Source organism: Zonotrichia albicollis, chromosome 10 (assembly GCF_047830755.1).
Source record: "Zonotrichia albicollis isolate bZonAlb1 chromosome 10, bZonAlb1.hap1, whole genome shotgun sequence".
Lineage (NCBI taxonomy): Eukaryota > Metazoa > Chordata > Aves > Passeriformes > Passerellidae > Zonotrichia > Zonotrichia albicollis.
Window position 1 is genome coordinate 35,308,695 of NC_133828.1, and position 21,299 is coordinate 35,329,993.

The following is a 21,299-nucleotide window of genomic DNA, read 5'->3' on the forward strand; positions in this document are numbered from 1 at the left end:
ATGTATTTGTCCCAGGGGAATAAGGCATCTGCATAATTAGCAAAAGCAGTTACACAGAAAATAATTAGCTTGCTGAAAGCCCAAAGGGGGAAAAACTATAATTTTTGCTTCAAGAGGCTGACTAATTATATGCCAAATAACAAAACAGAGATGCACTACTGAGCATCATCAAGAAATCCAGCATGGATTTTAACTTCATATTCTAGCTATAAGGGCTGCTGGTAGCCTAGCAACAAGCAGCATACTTGGGCATGCCAAAACCTCCTCCGACTTAATGAAATACCTCAGATTACTATGCAAACCTCACCCACCCCACTATGCATTTGATTCTTGTACTAAATGATAAAAACAAAGCCTAGCCAAAAAAACAATCAAACAATTCAAGATAAACTCAAACAAGCACTAAAGGACTATAGTATAGAAAGATAAGCCAAAACAAAACATGAATTATTTTCAGAGACTTGAAATTCAGTGTGATTAGAGTTGACTCATTAGATTTCTTCTGCGGGTTAAGAGAATGTCCTATTATTTTAAGCAACTTTTCTAGTAGTCTGTGTAAGATTTCTGTTTGTTTGTGTCTTGGGAACCACTAGATATGAAAACTTTAACAAGTTAGAGCAACTCACTAATCTCCAAAGTACTGCTGACATACAGAGAAAGTGCTGCTGCAATTCCTTCCTTTTACTTGGATCATCAGTGACCTGGCACAGGAAACTGTTATCCCAAACAGTAGTCTCAGAGGCAAGAGACCAGTTTTTACTGTTTTGCACTGTTCCAGAAGCCACACTGCTGTCCCAGCTGCCCAGTGGCACTGTGTTCTGTGGTAAGAGAGGTTTGACAACCACTTTCAAGTCTCACTGTGATTAGCACAACTCTGGTGCTCAGTTATGAGTGACCTTTCTGCCAACAGCCTGCTCTTGGTTACCCACAAGAGCAGCACATTCAGTCACCCACCCAACCACTCTGCCAGATTCAAAGGGTTAACAACACTGAGCTATTTCCACTATTTCCTGAGAAAGGCAAATCTTGTGCACGTGCAATATCTATCACCATCCTCCCTGGTGACTCTGACAACTGCTGAAAGTGTCACCTTTGCTCGGAAAGTGTCAGGGACACCAGAAACCTGACAAATTTAGCTTGTCTTTCTCTCACAGGCCACAATAAACTTGTGACTGTGGGTGAAGATAAGGCTCCTTTTGCTGGCTTACACAATCTCAGACAGATAAACTGAAAGTTGCACAGAGCTGTTGACACACAAGATAGGACGAGCATGTAATGCTGTATTTGTGCTGTGCTTGGAGAGCAGGGGAGAAGCAACAAACAAACAAACCTATGGCACTAAGGGAAACCAAACCCTCCCCTCAAACACACACAAAAATGTTAATAAGTAATGTTATCATTACTAACTTCAAAAATGGGAAATACGTTAATTCTGCAACTACAGAACTTATAGAACAACGTTTTCATTTCTAGAGAACCTGAAAAGGTTCTGGCAGAACAATAGGAGATCCTAGCTTTGCTCTCTTTGACCCTTAACATGTCTCCAGCCTCCCTTTTTGGGTCAATGTTCATACAGGAGACTCTACTGAGGAGAAATCCTACCCCAGACACAGACTCCAGAGATTGCATCCTGCCACAGCACAAACCAAGAGCAGGGAGGCATCAGGAGACCAGGTTAAACAGAGTGCAGAATACAGGAGTACTTGTGTTGGGAGGTACTGAAAGCCTGTCCATGGAGTCCGAAGATGGAGATCATAACATCTCAGGACCTCACTGCACAAAAAGGGTAAATCTTTCACTGAAACAGTGACAAAGGGGTATAAAAAAAAATAATTTTCAATTAAGCCTAAAAGCAGAAGATCTGATACACACCAGTGCTTCAGATGTAGCAATACATCTCAGATCACAAGTCTGCCTCCTAGAAACACCAAACAACAGCAATCTACGTAGTACAATGATGCATCAAATTGCTTTTTCTTTTTTTGAAAGTTCATTCTATTCCACTGCTAGCAAGACAAAAATTCCACCTGAGCCTAGCCAAGCAGAAAGCAAGGAAGTTGAGTCAGCAGTAAATCTGTTTCAGTTTGAGTAGGGGTTTCAGAGAACTCACCTGGAGGCTGGGAACCTAAACAAGTTTGCTAAGGGATTAAATATTTACTTCCCCTCCCACCTGTTAAAAAAGAACAAGGACATTTGTTTCTCAACTGCACTTTTTTATCCCTGTAAGGCTCATCCACCTGGACATACAAAATAGTCCCATGTTATGCAAAAGTGTAATTTTAACCCATTCCATCACAAAGGAACTTGTCCTAGGTCTTCATCATACACAAACATCCAAGATAATACATCACATTTCTGAATAATCCAAACTATAACTTCAAGATTTTCAAATCAGTTAATTTTATTGATTCTGCAAGGATGAAGTTTACTGTGTTATAAAATGGCTATGGCAAGAAGAATGGTGCCCGGAAGTGAAAAAGGTTTTTTTTCCTATTTAAAAGAGAAAACACCTCTCTGCTCTCTTGACTTTGAGGAGCATGGTGGGAATGGCTGGGACATCATCTCCCCTGCTCCTGGCCCTGCAGAGAGTGTGAGCTTGATAGGAACACACAGTGCTGAACTCAGGTTCTTCATCTGCTCTACTCAACTGTCAGCAGAAAGATGCATTTCCTCACCAAGGATTCTCACAAAAATCTACTGTTAAACAATACTTATTCAATTTATAATACCTGTTAAAATGATTTCCTAGCCCATAAGCTTATCTGTAAACACAGTAATAAACACTTGTTACTACAGTAAGCTTGTTACTACTAGTCTCAGACAAGACAGACAGAATTAAGGCTCAGATTAAGGGTCTTTGGCTATCAGTCCTAAACACACAAAATATGCAAATGTAGTGTCCTGGTTTGGGACAGATTTGGGAGGAATCCCAGACACTTAGGAACTGCAAAATACAAACAACATGAGCTTTAAACAGAATACTGCTGCATTTTTGTGTACACTCTCTGTGCCTTTTACGGCATTAAACTGAAAAGACAATTCTTCTCTGAAATTACTATTTAATTCACCTTATGAACAATTTACATGCACATGGACTTGAGAACAGGAGATGTATTTCCCTAATGTAACTCAAGAGGACAAGAAGACAGTTACAGCACCACCTTCTCTTCTCAAAACTTAGGCTTCCTTCTCCTTCTGATACTACAAAAGGAAAGCAGACAAACTAAACATCCATTTTATTTGTTGCAAAGGCACTGTGTATATTTCTGAACAATCACCATTCCTGCTTCCCCTAACAGAATGCTTGCGGTATATCCATTTGAATGCCTCACCAACTGAAAATTGCTAAAAGCACCAAACAGAGAATACTTCTACTCACCAACTGAAGTCTGGACCATGTTTCCAGATTTTTGGACCTCATCGAATTTAGTAAAAATTACATTCAACCTGTTTGAAAGTTAAAGAAATACACAATGAACAACTGAATTTAAATTTTAGGAATATTAGAATCATAAAATCACTGAAGTTGGAAAAGACCTCTAAGGCCATCGAGTTCAACCTTTAACCCAGCACCACAGTGTTTACTACTAAACCATGTCCTCAAATTCCACATCCATATGGCTTCTGAACACTTCCAGGGGTGGTGATTGCACCACTTCCCTGGGCAGCCAAATTCAAACATCTTCTGATTTTATAGAAGAGATTTGGCATCACTCAGGTCATTGGGAGCACTGTCAAAAATGTCAGCAGAAGATGTCAATGCAAGGAAGTTATTTTAATATCTTAAACCAAAAAACATCAACACAAAGAAGTGGAAAGGAAAACCTGAGATATAACTGAAAATACTACATTACTGAAGATGTGATAAAGCTGATTGTAGACGCATTTCCAGTTCATCACCCCTTTTTCTACCTTAACTATTTACAGAAATACCACAAAACACACCCCTAAAAACCAACTTGACACAACATTTGTCTCTGGCCCTGACACATTCCCATTTATGTTACAGGTCTAGCAGAGCAGAAGATTCTTATCACATCTCATCATTCCTTCCCAGTGAGTTTATTTCTTTAAGGCACATTGTGGGAGCAGATGTTTCCACTGGAGAACAGGAGGCAACAACAACAGTGCTGCCTCCACCTGCATGTGCCCCAACTCCAAAAGCACCTCTTCCCTCGGAGCACTGGCAAGCTGCCACCTCCTCCATCCTCAGGGCTAACCATGCTCTGCCCTGAGCGCTGGAGGCAAGATGCAGAGCAGCTTTCTAATGCACCTCAAACAGCAGAAGCACAGGGACATGGCATTGGTTTTGACATAAGATTGGCTGCTTTTTGTTTGAGGTTTGGCTGGGGGGGCAGGGGAGGGAAGCTGCTTTTATTTTCTTAAATAAAATATTAAAATGGATTATTTTGTTTGTGCATTTTTGTTGTTTATGACAGCTTAAGTTACATAAACACAAGGTACTCTGAAGTGTCTCCTCCCTGCATATGCAGAACATACAGGAAAAATATTAATTCCCTTAATTTTAAGTCAGTTAGCTAAATATCTGTAATATTTTTTGTGGTTTTCCAAAGATGCTGTGGCATACTTGGGCAAAGATACAAGATCTGCACTAAGTAAATCTGAGTGCTTATCAGATTAAAAAATAAAAATAAAAAATGAAACAATGATCCTGGGAGAAGGTTCAATCATGAGGTTCCTGAAATCTTCTGAAGGGAGGAAGAGAATAAAAAGCAGCCCAAAAGTAGTGAAGACCTAAGGACATTCCCAACTTACCGAGACTGGGGTAATCCTTTTTTACTGAGATCAGCCCTTACACGTTCACCAACATGTCTGTAAATTTCCACAAGGCTGTTTATTGCTGCATCTCGAACCTGGATGGGAGACATGAGAGAAATCAATCATCTTTACAATTTAAATTAATAAAATCCCTAATAAGTCCTACATTAGAGAACTAAATTTGTTTTATTTCTCAGCAACAACAGCTGCCACTATACACATCAGCACACAGCTCATGAAGGAGCTTCCAACCCTGCCTTTCACATGTTAACAGTATCAGCAGGTAATTGAATTGAAAAGGCAGCGGAGGTGTAAGATGAAAGGTTTCATGCAAAAGGAGCTTGGCTGCCTTTGCCAAACTCCTCCCATTGTATACAACAGGTATATTTACTGGATGAAAAAGGATAGAGACACAAACAGACCTTATATTAGTGGGATATTATCAAATAAATTGATTTTTAATGCTGTCTTAAGAACTTACATTTCTATGTTGATAACAAAACAGGGAGGAAGGGAGGAGTATTCAATCACCTGAGTCACCATGAATTTTGCATATTTTCAAAACTGATTTGCAAGAAATTGCTGAGCACATCTTTCCTTCCAGCCAACAGAAGAGACATAAATCTGATTAAGTGTCACCTTTCTGTACTTAAACCCTTCCTCCACTAGACACAGCAGGCAGAGAAGGTAAACAAAGTGCTCTGCCTACAGAAACACCAACTGTGCACTTCTGCTTTACAGAAGATGGCCCAGCAGCTACCCTCACACACACCCCAGAACTAGAGATGGAATATCCTGAGACAGAAGGCAGAACTGCCTGTGGGTGGGAGTCAGAGGGCAGGCACACATACCCTGCCTCCTGGCCAAAGAAAACCCCAATACCTGACTCACACCCACCCTAACACCTCTCCCCGCTCTCCTGCCCGCTCAGCAGGTCCCTGCCCGCCTCCAAACCCCTCCTGCACTCATGGCAGCCCTCACTCAGCACTGCTGCCCATCAGCCCCATTTGCCACCAGTGCTGCTGGGCACAGCAGGCTGTGGGGACCCTCTGGTGCCCCCAGTTTTGGGTACACAGACCCCAGCCCAGCCTGAGCACTGCAAGGATTGCCCTGTGTGCACAGCTAAGCAGAGGCACAGCTGCAGGACTGTAAATCCCAAGGAGCAAGGCAAGGAGCTCCCACCATCATACTTGGTTTACTCCACCACAGCAATAATAAAGCTTTAGTAATTTTATTTTTGAGGAGCGTTGAAGGAGCTTAAGTATTGTTGGCACACCAGATGCACATTGGGTTAACTCAATCACATCAGCTGAAAACAACAAAAGCACTATTTCTGAAAAGGGCTCTGGTGGAACAGCTTCCACATCCACAACAAAAGAATAAAACTGGACTTGACCGGGATTGTTTCTCCCCTCTGTCCGGGAGAGGGCAGCAGTGCCCGAGCCCAGCGAGTCTGGCAGCGCTCAGCAGCAGCTGCAGGGGAGCGCAGGAGCAGCCCTGCCCAGGGCAGACACTGTTCCACCCAGAGCCGCTGGCACAGCCATTTCTGTCTGACCAGTTCAGGCACAGGCTTTATGGGGATGAGGGACCAGACACAGGAGAAAGGGAAAGAGATCAGCCTGGTTTCCCCCTGCAGCTGGACACAGGACAAGGGGCTGTGGCAGGCACAAGGAAGAGGGAACACAGAGGAAAAATGTCTCAGTGCCCTCACCAGCTTTCCAATTAATTCAACAGCTCACCTATGGCAGCACCAAGGCACCTGTGTGCTTAAGCCATAAACTCAGGATTTCCTTGGAGGGTAACAGCTTGCTTATCCCAGCTCAGAACTACAGAGGACCCTAAACATTAAATTTCTTGGAGAAATGGTTTTACCATCCTGCACTGGTACAAGCAGCAAGGGAAGGCTGCGTCACTCTCAGTCCTTTTCTTAACAAGGGGAGACCCTGACAGCCACAGAAATCTGGCCAACTCCCCAGAGCAAACACAAACCCATTCTCCAGCTGAACACCCTCTCCAGACCTGGATCACAGATGTGTCACCCGGGGTGGCAGAACAACCAACAGCATTATTCAAAAACTGCCAGTCCACATTACACAGCAAGTTTGAACACTACTTCTCCTCCTCCCTCTTCTCACTAACCCCAAATCTAATTTGCATCTAATCCCAAACAAGACTAAAAGCACTAAGGAGTAACAGATTTTATTCCACTTGTATTTTCATTGGGTAGCACTGCTGATTAAAGGTTGTCTTCCCCCCTGTTCAGAAACTGCCTGTACAACTTGTGGCAGTGCACATGGCCAGGCTGTCTGACTGGCCCCATCTGCCCTCCCTGCCCAGACTGGTTTCTCTCTGAAGATGAGGGGTGCTGCACTGAGCCCACAGGGATCCCTGCAGCCTCCAAGGCACAGGAGTTCCCTTCCCACAAAGGTTTCCCTCTTCTGTTCATCCCATCTGCAGATTCGTGTTGTTCTGCTGAACCCTTGGAGTAACTGATATGCTGGTTTGGATATACTTCAAATTACACCTCTCCAAAACCAGCCAAGGGTTCTGTGTGCACAGCATTGTTCAGAGCTCACCACCAGCAGCACAATTAGCTCATTTACCAACAAGGCAAGCAGCACAACCTTTAGATGTGACTCACAGCAAAAGCTCACCTGGCTGTTTGGATCTCCAAGTAAGTTACATATATGTGGCACTATCTTACTCAGTGTTAAACTCTGAGCTCCAGATCTGGGAATAAAGAACAAAAAGCACCATTATGAATCAGAGCAGGCTCATGTACACAACACAGGTTTGCAGAAGGCTCTGACTTACGCATTGAGTGTTGCAATAAGGCAGAGGCAAATCCCTTCTCTTGTCCGAAAATTCTTGTGTTTGAATCCTCCCAGCATCCTGTCCCACACGTACTGAGGAAGACAGGAAAGAGAAAAATGAGATGGGGTAAGAAACAGATTCTGTCTTCCAGCAGACATACACCACACCACCTCTGGAGCTCAAATACAAGCTTTACACCCATCCAAATAGAACAGGACAAAAAGGAGCAAGATACTTTCAGATCTGACTGACTAATTCTTAGTTTTGTGCTCACTTCACAGTAACTCCCCTCTACCAAAAACAATGCTCATACTTACAGAAAGCAAGCACCTTCCAAAACCCTGGAAAAATGGCTCTTGACATATACCCATCCCATCCTTGAGAAATCCACTGACATGCTCTTGTGTATCCTATCAGGCAATAGCTTTCCCAAGTAAAGTAAACACCTTATAAAAAAGTCTAGGGAGATGAAGTTATTTCAGACAGAAAAATGGCAGAGGAAACCTTCTGACACAAAAAAGGTTTCCTTTTTTCACACAGCCAGTCATTCATGCTGTGGAGGACTGCTGAACATACCTGAGGGTTAGCAGCTTGTTCCATGATTTTCAGCAGCAAGGTCTGATCCTGCTCCCTCACTGAGTCCTTAGAATCTCCCAGCCTATCAAGTAAACTTGGCAGCACTAAGGAAAGAAAACAGGAACATTCATATGCCTCTGGAAAAAACTGTAACAGTGACAGAGCCCCGCTGCTCTCCCCCCAAAGCCCAATGCAGGCACCAGCCTCACTGCCCTTCAGCAGAGCATGAAAACCACCAAGAGCCTCCCAAGTGCTTTCCTGAGAACAAAGACAGCTCTGAGTCCAGCAGCCAGTGCAGGTGGTGGCAGTGATGGTGACACTCACACAGAGACCCCTCACCTGTGCCAATCTGGGCCTTGAAGCGATCTTGCAAGCGGGACACCAGTGCAGAGATGATGTCAATCCCCAGGAGAACCACCTGCAAGCACAGAACAGGCAATGAACTAATGAACACTGCAATTGCCATTGCTGCTGAGTGCTAAATTCATATGCATAGATGTGCAAGGTACACAAACCGTGTGCATAAACCATTTCAGTATTTGCTGTAACTAGCATTCCTAATTCATTGCAATGATTACAATTATAATTAGAAAATGGTAGGCACTAAGAGCTGCTTAATTATTTACTAGCAAAAATGAAACCAAACACTTTTATGACGTAACTAGAATTCAAAGAAAGACACCTAGTTTGAGAGAAGCTTCATGACAGGCTGCAGATCAGAAAACCTGCTCTGATTTTAACTAAGCTTACTTACTAAAAAAAGGGACATCACATACTGAAAGTACTGTGCAGCCTGTATGCGAAACACTTCACAAAACTCTACAGATCATGATCGTGCTGGTACAAGACACTTCTCCCTAGGTTTTTGGATAAGCACTGGGGTTAATCACCCTGGAAGCATTAGGGACAGCCAGGCTCCTGAGGTGGTGCCACCGGGGCTGTCCCAACACAGCCCAGCTCCCTGTACATACCCACAACTGTACATATATACACAAACAACCAGGGCAGTGGTGGTGGCCCCAAGCCTGCCGGAGCTCAAGGACTGTTTGGACAAGGCTCTCAGGCACATATGGGAGTGTTGGGGCTGTCCTGTGCAAGAGCCAGGAACTGCAGCTGACGATCCTTGTGAGTCACTTCCAGCTCAGGATATTCTATGATACATACATATATTTGCACTCCCGTGTGTACACGTGCACAGCTGTACTCGTTGTGTACCCGCTGTCCCTCCGGTACCGGGAGCTCGGTTATCCCCGCAGCCGCGCGTTACCGGAGCCGTGCCCTGCTGTGCTGCAGCCGCTCGGCAGGGGGCGCGCTCCGTCAACGCTGCCGCCGCGCGGTGGCCCCGCCCTCTATGCAAATCTGCGCCCGTCTGGCGCGGAGCACTCTGGGTAGCGGCGCCGCCGAAGGGCTCGAACCCGGGTCGGAGCCGCCCGGGCGCGCCGGGCCCCGCGCGGTGCGCGCCCCCGAGCCGGGCGTCGGGCAGCGGGCGGGCCGGGGGCGCGCCACCCCTCGCCGGGACCTTGGCGAGGTTCGCGCTCCCCTACGGGCGGCGCGCCCCAGCGGCCGCCAACCGTCCTTATCTGGGGGTTGCGCGGCTGCTCAATGAGCGTATGGCGAGAGCAGCCCTGCTAACGCCTTAAACAACACAGCAGCGCCCGCTCCGTGCGCGGCGCAATTTTTGGAACCTCGCACCGCGGCGTGTGCGCGGCGCGTTCTGAACAACGCTCACCTCGAGCAGAACCGACCGAACACCCCGCGGGGCTGTGCGGGACCCGCGTGGGGCTGCGACCTCCGGGCACCGCTCCCGCCTCCCGGCACCGCCCCCACTGTCCCTTCCCCCTCCCTGCCCCGCGCGGCTCCAGCGGAGCCCGTGCAGGGCGCACCCGGCGCTGCTCTGCACTGAACCCCGTGCGCTACTTGCGCACCAGCGGCCACCCCACAGCCTGTCACATGGATCCGCTCCAAATTCGGCTCCGGAACACCCAGGCAACCACGCGTGGTGTGGCAGGGGAAACAGCCTACTACTACATGCCAAGTATCCTGTGAAAAAAACCTTCCTAAATACCAGCCCCTGGATCCTAACTTGTCACAACAACACAACTTCACCTTCTCCAAAGAGCGCCTGCAGTCTTCTCCCCTCACAGTAACAGACCCTTCAAGACTGCCAATTTTTAATTCAACAATATTTGTTTATACACCAAAGGAGCTTTTTCCTCGTGCTTTTGTTTAGCTGTGTGTCGTTTTCACATTCATCTCGCCCACTGGATTTAATCTCCCATTGCCAAATGCTCAGCCAGCTGCCCTAAGGGCTATCGCTGCCCGTGTCTGCCGGCTCAGGGCAGCCTCACCCGCCTGGGGCCCGGCAGCAGAGCCCAGCAAGAGGGTGGGCTCCAGAGCCGCATCAGTGCGGAGATGCTTTTAGGGAAAGTCAATGGCACTCTGAGTGCCAGTCACCATTCACAGCTGCCTCATCAGAGCCCCATCACGGCAGCATCCTGCACAGAGATAAGTGCGCTGCCTGCAATTACAGAGATGTGCCCCAGGGATAAATTCGATCCCGGGAGAGGAAGGAATCCATCTCTTCTTCAAACTGCCCGAAACCAGGAAGAGTGAGGGGAACTCATCACTCAAACATGAAAGGAAACACATGCACAGTGCAAATATACCCTGCAGTTCACCCCCAGGAGAAGGCCAGGAGGATAAGCTAAGCCATGCACGATTTTTGCTGTTGTCCTTATAAATTAGCACAATTATTACAGTGGTGCCTGGACAGCTATTGAGGAAACAGCAACTGGGGTGAGCAAATGTTACTCCCAACTATGCTGGATTCATTTATCAACCCCAATGTGACACCTGCCTCAGAAGGTCAGAGGCAGAAAGCAGAAATCATGTATGGATTGACAGAGTCAACAGATCCGCTACAGACAGATAACAGACAACCCAGGGCACGGCTGGCAAATGAACAAAGAATTAATTGAATTCCAGCCCTGGCTGCATTGCACTGAGTGCACTGAAGAGCCCACCCGTTCACTGCTGGAACAGTTACTGAGGCTCTGCCTGAATTAACACACACCAGGGGCCAGGAGGAAGCTCGGGAGCAGCGATGGGAGCAGCGATGGGCCCTGGCAGCAGCCATCCCACTGCCTGATCCCGATGGAGGCCTCTCCCCAGGGCAGCGATGGGCCCTGGCAGCAGCCATCCCACTGCGTGATACCAATGCCGGCCTCTCCCCAGGGCAGCGATGGGCCTGGCAGCAGCCATCCCACTGCCTGATCCCGATGGAGGCCTCTCCCCAGGGCAGCCAGCTGGCGGGCACAGCCCCACACCAAGGCACAGGAAGGGCAGCTCTCCATCCGAAATTCCAGATAATGCTGCAATGCTGATAACTACAGAGCTATTCCAGGCCTTGACAACCACCCAGATCTTTCAGCCTCCTATTTACACGGGCCCCCAAAAGAGCGAGCACAGAACCAGAGAGTGACAGCCCTCAGCCTGAGGGTCTGCTTCTGCTCATTTGACTCCTGAGGTTCCCCAAGACAGGCAATAAAGCAAGTTGTGCCACCCAGTATTCAGCTCATTTGGCATCTGCTGCTGCTTTGCCTTGTTTCAGCGTACTTTCTGTAGGTGCCAAGGGCTGTCAGCAAACCCTTCTCCTGTCTCTCTCCAAATGCCAGGTCATCTCCCCCAGATCTCTCCCCCAAAGAAGTCTCTTGTTAGTTCCCAGGATGCAACACAGCCTTTCCCAATAGAGACAGTCCTTTTTTTCAGAGGTCAACAAAAACAACTCAAAGCATCTGTCCTTTAATATCTGGCTGGTGTTGAAAGACTTGCAGGCAGCTCCCCATATCAGAGAGCAGAGTGTCCATCATCATTGCTCCACAGTACATGGTCACCAAGCATGGCAGACAAATCCATCCAGTTTAAAACAAGATACACCTAAACACACTCCCAGAAAAGGATAAAGAAGCTTCACAATCTAGCAACATCTGACTAAGCAGAAAGAAACCAGAGTGAATCAGCTCCAGGCCACCCCAATGGCCTGGACAAACTCAGAGGAGGGGAAAGAGACAAGCCCTTCCTTCCACTCACCACACCACGCCACAGCAGGGATGTGGTGGTGCCTGTAGGAACCTTCATCCCCCTCTCTGCAGGGAAGCAGCAGTGGGGTGGGCAGTACATCCCCACAATGTCACTGCACTCTGCCAGCCTCCTGCTGAACCTTCCACGCCTGGCAGCTTGGGACTAAACGGGAATGCTGGAGAGAGCTTCTGCAGCAGCTGTGCCATCAGCTTGCTTCATGCTGCTCCAACATGCTGATTGTCACCACTGGTGACACAGCTCAGCTATATCACTTTGAACTCTGAGAGGTTCTCTTCGGAGAAGGGATGGGAAAAGGAAGACAAGACTTCTAAATCTCAATATGAAGAAAAAAACCCAGAATTTGAAGAGTATTCAACCAGGTTTATTTTTTTAAGAGTTGCTTAGCTAATCTTCTAGATTCATCAGCAAAAACATGGAGAAGCGCTTGCACACTTTGAGTAAATTTAATATACTTTTGAAAAAAGTGTAGCACTTCAGATTACACACTGAAAAGTGCAAGGCAAGCATAGATGGCTCACATCACTGCTGGTGTGATCAGTGCTGATCACTCAGAGAGGGAGCAGTTCTAATTCCTTGTGACATGAAACATCCATCACAACTGAACTGGGCACTCAGGACCAAGCTGAAGTTAGATGATATTGGCAAATTTAGTTTTGAAGCCAGGTATTTTGGGTCAGCACAGCAGTAACCAAAGTCCTGTCAGAGAAACCTGGAATCAGCTTCTGAAATGCTGTATCCCATCTGCACACAACTATAACCACATCTACCCTGGAATAGTCCATCTCCTTCTGCCATTCCAAGAATTCTCATTCATTTTCCAAGGCAGCACCACATCTGCACTGGAAGCATGAGCCTCTCTCCCCAGCCCAACAATCCTCACACAGACACAGATGCTAAGTTTTTTTGTACAACACAATTTGCAAAACCAACACCAGCAAAGAAAAAGGCAGCAAGAGTAGCACAACTGATTTTACTGTCATGACTGCAAGCTATGCTCGAAGAGCTGAATGAGGCAAAACTTTGAATATACATTCTTGAGTTCTTTCTCTAGATTGATGAGATACCATCCATTCTGTCACAGACACCACCTTGAAAATCCTCAAATTCCCTGATGGAATTAGGTGAACCGAAACACCCAACGAAACCACCAGCACTTGTAAAATAAGCAAAAAAATGGTTATTGAAAGTTGTTCTTCATTTACAAGCCTCGTAACAGATGAGCAACTCAGTAAATATGCATAGTTCTACAGTGAAATAAATTCCAGGAGAACAAAGGTCATTTAAATATTGGGAGACATTAAGAAAAGGTTGTCAGAAATTATCTCCACAGAGATGTATTTTTACCACGACTGTTAGGACACAAGGGCACCTTTCATGTGCAAAAGCAAAAAATTCCAGTAACTATCTTCTGGATTCAGTAAAAAAAGCCAACAAAGTGCCTCAGTTGTCTCTTGATCTAAAAGCTAAAGATTTGGTAGAACACATGAGAAATTCAAAACAATTTAAAGAAAATGCACTGCAGAGCAAAAAGTTATCATTACAAAAGTTCCACAGAGTGATGCTTAAAAGAACATGGTCACCCTGAAATGCAGACATCTGCTTCCAGAAGAGCTGACAAGTATGCCCCAGGTGAAAGGGCTGGCTGGACCAAGTCAGCCCTCAATCACAGTGCTCCCCTACCTGCCTCTGCTCAAGGGAACTGAAGGGGGAGTTCCAAAGAACAAATTCACTCTGTTTTGCAAAGATTCTCAACTTGTGGTTGTGTATGATGAGAAGAGGAGCAGCCACTGGGCTTTCTCCACAGGACATGGAGGGAAGCACAAGTTGCAGAGTCACTGTGTGGTAGAAAAGCAGGAGGCTTTTCTACCCTGAGCAAGGTCAGAGCTCCAGACAGCACAGCAGGTAAATCACCACTGACACAAAATACAGTCTGCTAAGTCTCCAGGGAAGCAGCACTCGTGGTAATACAACAGGAGACTTTGCAGTTGAAAGCAGAGTTACAACTTACTTCACACTGTCACATCTCAATTACCCCAAACACTGCTGGGAAAACAGCAGCAGCACCATTGTTTCAGGAAGGTGGTCCTGCTTATGCAGCACCTTACCTATGGATACTCAATGCTTAGTGTCTTCACATGAATTGACATCAAAACAAAACACCTGCACTACCAACTGCTATTGCCTTTGGTTCCTCACCACACAACAGCTAAATATCTTAGTCACAAACACTGCCACTATTCCATACATTTCCACTGCCCTCAGCTGAGCATTTACACTTAGAGCCAGGCCCTCAGCCAGGAAAGAAAAATTAATATAACTCTGTGAGCACTGATGAGATCTTGCCCTGGGATCAGCACCACTTCCCTGTAGCTTTGGTAACCAGTTGCATCTCAGAGTTCAAGGCATAATGAAGCCTCATACAATGAGGCTTCATTGTATGAAGCATTCCTTTTGCTACAGAAAAGCAAAAAGAATACGGCAAGGACAATAACAAGGCCATTGCATTGCCCTGTTTAGTTTTTTGTAGGAAAAGGGAAAGCCTTTATTATGGCAACTAATCAATTGCCAGCACAGCAATGTGCCTTATTAGCAGAGCAGGCTGCTTTACCTAATAACACTGCCTTCCCCTCCATTAGCAGCAAAAGGCTGCTACAGTGCACAGAGCAAGGGAGAAATCACACTGGGAATCTGCCTGCAGGCAGAGCCATATTAGCTGGAGCACCTCAAAAGCTCCGAGCACAGAAGCACTGACCCCAACTCCATCTCTAACACTACAAGAATAGAAAGGGTCAACACATTTTAAAACTGGAACAGAAGTGTTTCTGAGGGTTTAGACAGCATCTGGAAAAAAACAAGGCAAGCACACAACCTAGCAGATAATCACTGACAATCTTCTGCTCCCTTAGGACTCACAAAGTCCAGTAACAACTGTGAGGACGTTCAAATATCCAGATACTCCCCTTAATCACCAGTTCCCAAGCTTCTGAACATCTGCACTTGCAGATTACACCATTCAACACCAGCTTTTATGATGCAATGATGACAGGATGCATGGCCAGCCTCATGAGGAGGGCACCAACGAGGTGCAGACACAGCAAAGTCCCAGCAGCTGTTGGCAATGTGAAAAAAGTGGGGATCAGTCAGGGAGGCAGAGCGGCCCCAGTGGTGAGGAGCAGGCAGCAGCCAAATTGAGTGGGAAACTTACAAGATGATGACAGCTCTTGCTAGGTCGTGGCTAATGAAGCTTTGTTCTTGCCTTGTTTGGGAAGAAAGGAACACATGCAATTAAAAATGCAATAGCATTTTCAGTAGCCCCAGTCTTTGTAACACTCTGGAAACACCCAAAGACCTCGAGTTTCACAGCACCTCCCACCCTGCACAGACAGACTGCCTGCTCAGCACGTACCACACAGTCCTACGCCTTTGGAAAGCATCTCCAGACACAATCAGCAACAGCTTAATGTACAACAGTGAAGAACTCCATTCAGAAAAGAAGAAAGGTTCCAGATGCCTTTGTCAGCCACAGAAAGATACAATAGCCCAGGAAAGTGAAGAGATGGGTGCTAGGAAGAGAAAAGGGTGAGAGGTGGGAAGAAGGAATTCCACAGAGGAAGGCACCACTTCAGCCAGAATCCTGCTCATACTCTTTCTGACCCATGCAGGAGAAAGGCCAGAGGATGACCCTTAAAGGCACAGATTAAAATACTTCCCAGTCTCACCAACACCAGTGAGGGGTGCAGCTGAGCTACATCTAACCCAGCACCTACAGCAGCCACAGGACCTAGCACAGCCCATACAGAGATGCTTCCCACTGTTCTATAACGTCAGTGAAGACTGAAAGCTGCTGCCTGAGCTGTTGACTACATCAGTCTCTTCTTTTGCCATTCCCTCTTACTCCCTCTCCAAGCTATTCTTAATTACTATTTCTCAATTCATGTCAAACAACTTTAAGGGAAAGCTTTCAGAGCTTACCATCAGTGCTATACTCCAGCTAAAACCAGGACCCAGCAGAAACAGTGTCACAAGAACACAGAAGGGGACAGCTCCTGCTCCCCTGAGTGTGCCTGTGCAGGTGGAACCAGACCTCACAGCAGCAGGTATGCACCAGTGCCTGTCTGCAGGCTGGGCAGCTGTCAGCATGCCCTCTGCTTGAGCTGCTGTGTGATCCTGCAAGGGACAGGGACGTTTGAGTGAAGTGACACCAGTGGCCCAGCCTAGCACTCTGCACACCTTACACAGCTTTTGGCTCAGCAGCTTCAACCACTGTAGCCCATGCACACGTCTTGCAGCTAACCATGTCTTACATCCAGACTTGATCAAGTCCAGCATAATTTTTAATATCGTTTAACTTTTGGCAATTAGATCTCTTTCAAGACTTTGATCTATCTGGTCTAGGAAACCAACGAAAAAATATTCTGTCCCTGCCCATTTAAAAGTTAATTCTAGCTTAGAGAGTAATGCTTTCCACATGCTTCAGAACCAAATCCCACATGTCACTTAACACAAAGGAAATAGAAATTATTTAATGTTGATCTCCTCAAGTCCTTTTGCTGTGTGTGTCTTTCCTTTTGCCTTTTTGGCTGTCATCACTGAGATCTGTAGCAACAGCTGATGCATCACTGTGAGCTCTCACAAGAGAATAAAACATCTGTTTTCCTCCCTCAGACTGAAAACAGATGCCTTTTTAGTTGTGTCCAACAGATACTCAATTATGTGACAGCATAGTGAGGCACAATGCATCTAAATCAGGGCACACCCTTGGGCCACATGGGTGCCTGGCATGTGCTCAGGAATCCAAAAAGGCTCTGTAATCTCATGTAGGCTACCTATGCACAAGTATCCTGGGTCTGGAACACCTGCACACATCAAGGGGAGTTTTCTTGCCATGGGAATATCTGCAGAACTGCTCAGGAGCAAACACCACATGCACCAAGTGCTGTGCAGTCTCCCTGTGGCTCTGCTGGGTACTTGGGGCTTCTCTAATAAGCTGCCTGGAAAACCCAATTCCATACAAAAACCACTCCTTTTCAACCAACTCACCTGACATTCCAGATTTGAAAGAGGTGACAGTAGTCACCATGGGACAACTCTTCAACAAAACCTGCCAGAAGAGAGTTTTCTGGCTACTGTAGTCACAGCATAACTCACTGCTATGAAAAACTCCTGCAAAGACACCTGGGGAAGCCCAGGCACAGCAGAGCAGGGTGACAGCCTGGCAATCATTGGTTCAAGACTCAGCCTGGGACACACGGATGGGCTGACACTGCTATGACAGCTCAGGCAGTGCCTGTTCCATGTCTGTTTCTGTGGCTGAAGCAATCCAGTCTCTCGACCTGTTCAACTGCAAGCATTTTACAGAGAAAAAAGCCAACCAAATCCCAAAGAAACAAACAACCAAACCCCCACTCACCAACAAATCAAAAACAGGAAAAAAAAACCAAACCCAAACATCCTCAGCCAAACAAAAACAAACAAACAAAAAAAAACCCAACCACAAACAAGGGAAGAGCAGGGAATTCTGCATCCTGCACTGCTTGAGGGAGCCAGCATTTTGCTAAGGGAAAAGAACAAGCCATCTGAGCAGCTGACAGCACAAGTGGAAAACCAATTGGAAAATTATAGGGACAAACCACATACATTCTGGCTTCTATATCCAGCTCTAGAAACACATTTAAACAAGTCAGGCAAATAGCTCCTATCAATGCTCTAGTGCCACAGCTACACAAACAAGCATCCATCATGTTAAGAGGTTTCCAGGAATTCTTGTGGATTAATACAAGTAAAGTATTAATTAAGTGTTCAACTAAATCATTAGTTCTTGGATTAATTATCTTAAACAGAACTCTTTAGACCTGAAACAGATCAGAGGAACAGAAGCTGTAAGTGTAACAGAAGAAGCCACTCCGGGTTCAGCACAGGTACACAAGAGCTGACACCCCGCGGGAGCTCAGACCAAGCAGGTACCTCTGGACAGGCTCTACTCACCTTCCACAATGCTTTCACTACATTTTTCTCTCCTTCACAACTATTGTTATTTTCAACATAATAATGGCTAAGCTGAAGCAAGTGTTTAAATAACTTTTCTTTTGTAATTTTACAAGACTGATGCCTTGTTTTGTAATTCTGTTATTTTCTCAGAGGTTTGTTCTCACTGGACACTTGCTGACAAGATCAGCTTGCTTTCTGCTGAACAGGTTGGAAGCTCTGTAAGCCTTCCTGCTCCTGTAACTCCAGAAGTGGTTTGTTTCCTTTGAGATACCTCTTCCAAACTGAAGTATCCCATTATTATTTTTTGTTTTAAATAAAGCAGCAAAACTTGCACACAGATGGGAAAGCATGGTCACTTTTAGAACTCCAAAACTTGATGTCTTGTGAATTCTGAAACAAGACACACCACAGAATGCTGGATGTGATAGTGTGCCATCGTTAACCTGACATGAAAAGGATGCCAGACTGCTTCCTCCCATCCCAGTCAGCCTTACTGCATATTCCAAACTGAGTAAAATGAAACAGTAACTCTTTACTTTTAGCAAAAGAAGGGGCCTCATCAATAAATTCAGCTGAGTATTTGTTTCTGAAGGCAAATTAGTTCAACACCATCTCACCTCTGCTGCTCAAATTAAATCAGTCAGGCCACTTTTCTAGAGAAGGTGTTCTGTTGTACTTGATTCTTAACACAGAGGTCTTCAGCTGAAACTGACTTCTACTGTTCATTAAAACCTGAACACTTTTCTGTATTCTAGTTAGAAGCAGCCCTGTCAATCCAAAACCAGGCTTAATGAGCTGCCACGATGCCACCTGTAAGACCCTGCTGACAGACTGTGAAACAGAAAAACTAATTTTATTTTCTTAATCCTTCTCCACGTACAGTAGTGTAAGCCAGGCAACATTTTATAGCCCCCAAAGACTCCAGCTACATGATCTGACCCACGATAATCTTGGACTTCAGGGGTGTTTCACACAGCTAATAAAGGATCTGCAACACGGATAAGGGAGCAAGATACACACACACTTCTAGTTCAAATACTGCCAGTCATACCAGGAATTGAGTTATTCTTTTCAGAAAAGAAAAAGGCATTTTGGTTCATTTATCTAGGAGGTTTTAACTTGACATCATCTGATAAAAGTAAAAACTTCAAAGTCACGCAGCGATAGGCTTCAATTACTGTTTCTCTATCAGTCTGTCAGTGGCAGAGTGATTCAGGAAGGAGGAGGGAATGCTGCTGGCAAGTCTCCTGCAGTCTAAGGCACAGAAGCTATTTCAGCTGAATTGGAGATTGAGTTTCACAGATAGTAACTATGTCAGGCTAGAAAACATAATTTAGAGGATTTAAAATATGACAATGCCCAAGGATAACACAGAAACATAATATGCTTTTCAGATAACACTGCTTGTAGTACAGGTTAGAGATCAAGTGGCTGCTTTTCTTAAGAACAGACGTTGTAAGAGAAGTCAAGCAGATAAGTTACTAAGTCTTCCACAAAATCAACACCACAAACTGACTCAGAAGCAGATGCAGCTACAGTTATGCCTCTTCTTGCCCTTCATCCTTTTCCTCCTGTAGGTTAATAGCACTTTCCTGCACCACAGCAAGACAGGAGATACAAGGTAGTGTTTTTCATTAGTTTTCATATCCTCATCTAGAACTACAGAGCATTATTACTACCATAAACTTGTCACATTGAGGTCTAGCAGTACTGTGTGTTGGAAAGAGGTATTGTATTATCTGGCTTCTTCATATACATCTGCCTGCAGTGTTGGGACTGTGCCAGCATGCAGCCCAGTAACAAATGTAGTTCAGTCCAAGATCTATAGATGCAGGAAAAAAATATCCATGCAGACCTACTCATACACTCACATCACCATTTAAAGAGATTTCTCCTCCATCTTTCAAAGGACTGGGAATTTGAGTGTGCACATACACATTCTGTTCCTTGTCTCCCAATTCATACATCAAAGAAGATGCCACAACCACAAAGCAACACAGAAACAAAGCACAGATTCTTTATTAATTCTTTCTTTATAAAAAAAAATCTTCAAGAGGTATGCAGGTCCTGCAGTGGTTTCTGCTGTATCTTGACATTTTCATCAATCAAAAGTAAGGAATTTGGATTAGCTGCTACAGGCCAGATTCTGACCCATCACACTAGCACAAAACCAGAATCTTGAGCCAGCTGTCTGCATTCTCATTCTCTCTGTCCAGAAACAGGACAGGGAAATCAACTGTCACTGCACATTTCTCTCCTTTTGATGACTTAATTCAGAGTCACCTAAATTCTACTAGGTAGGGAAAAAAATATCCAGAAACAGATTTTTAGCTACTAAGATATTTCAATCTACTACAGAGACCACACGTTCTTTAAAGAGTTGCCCAATTATATGCTGAACTTACATGGGCTTTGATGGTTTCTTTAAGTGACTCATTAAATAATCCAAGAGAGTGAAAACTTTATTTTGCAAGAGAGGTTAATGCAATTACATTATTTTCCATAAAATTCTTCTTGATCACTAGATAATTAGGACTAGGAGTCAAGATACAGCAGCATTAACATCTCCCTTTTACCACTTCTCTCCAGCAAGAAATACAGGGTCCCAGGAAAACCACCCAGGGAAAGCAATCCCAAATGCCTCCTTAGGAGGATTTGAGAAGACATGTAACACCCATCAACACCAGCACTGGTTTTATTGTTCCTTTCATCTGTACAAAGCAGCATGCAGGCAAACAGCACCCTTCTCTGAAAGAACTTGAGGAAATTCTCTGACTTTACAGAAAGGAACTGGGTGCTCCCAGGTGACTCTGAGCACCACAAAACAGAGCTGCTGTAGCAGAGGTAGGCTGGGTCTCCCAAGTGTGCCCCCTGAAGCCTTTGGTCAGGGTCTGTTCCCGCACACAGGTGATGTGGGGCTGCCCACAGGTGCCCCACAGCCACCCTGAGCCAAGAGGCAGCCCAGCACAGCCAGCTCAGCAGGGAGCTGACACACACAGCTCTCTGTCCTCACCAGGGACACAAGAGCAGCACGAGTCAAA

General features: G+C 45.6%; 1 protein-coding gene and 1 non-coding gene across 9 annotated transcripts in view; one reads left to right on the plus strand and one right to left on the minus strand.

Annotated features, from left to right (window-relative positions):
* Positions 1 to 21,299, minus strand: part of CLASP1 (cytoplasmic linker associated protein 1) — a 170,616-nt gene that overhangs the window by 117,143 nt on the left and 32,174 nt on the right. For all 8 annotated transcript variants that reach the window (XM_074548770.1, XM_074548777.1, XM_074548773.1 and 5 more), the window contains exons 3-8: positions 8,509 to 8,587; positions 8,170 to 8,273; positions 7,594 to 7,685; positions 7,434 to 7,509; positions 4,777 to 4,874; positions 3,380 to 3,447 (exon numbers count right to left, since the gene is read on the minus strand). In XM_074548770.1, coding sequence (XP_074404871.1) covers positions 3,380 to 3,447; positions 4,777 to 4,874; positions 7,434 to 7,509; positions 7,594 to 7,685; positions 8,170 to 8,273; positions 8,509 to 8,587 — 517 coding nt within the window. The remainder of the gene's footprint in view (positions 1 to 3,379; positions 3,448 to 4,776; positions 4,875 to 7,433; positions 7,510 to 7,593; positions 7,686 to 8,169; positions 8,274 to 8,508; positions 8,588 to 21,299) is intronic.
* Positions 9,739 to 9,855, plus strand: LOC141730527 (U4atac minor spliceosomal RNA). The gene has a single exon (XR_012582048.1). It is a non-coding gene; the product is annotated as a U4atac minor spliceosomal RNA (small nuclear RNA).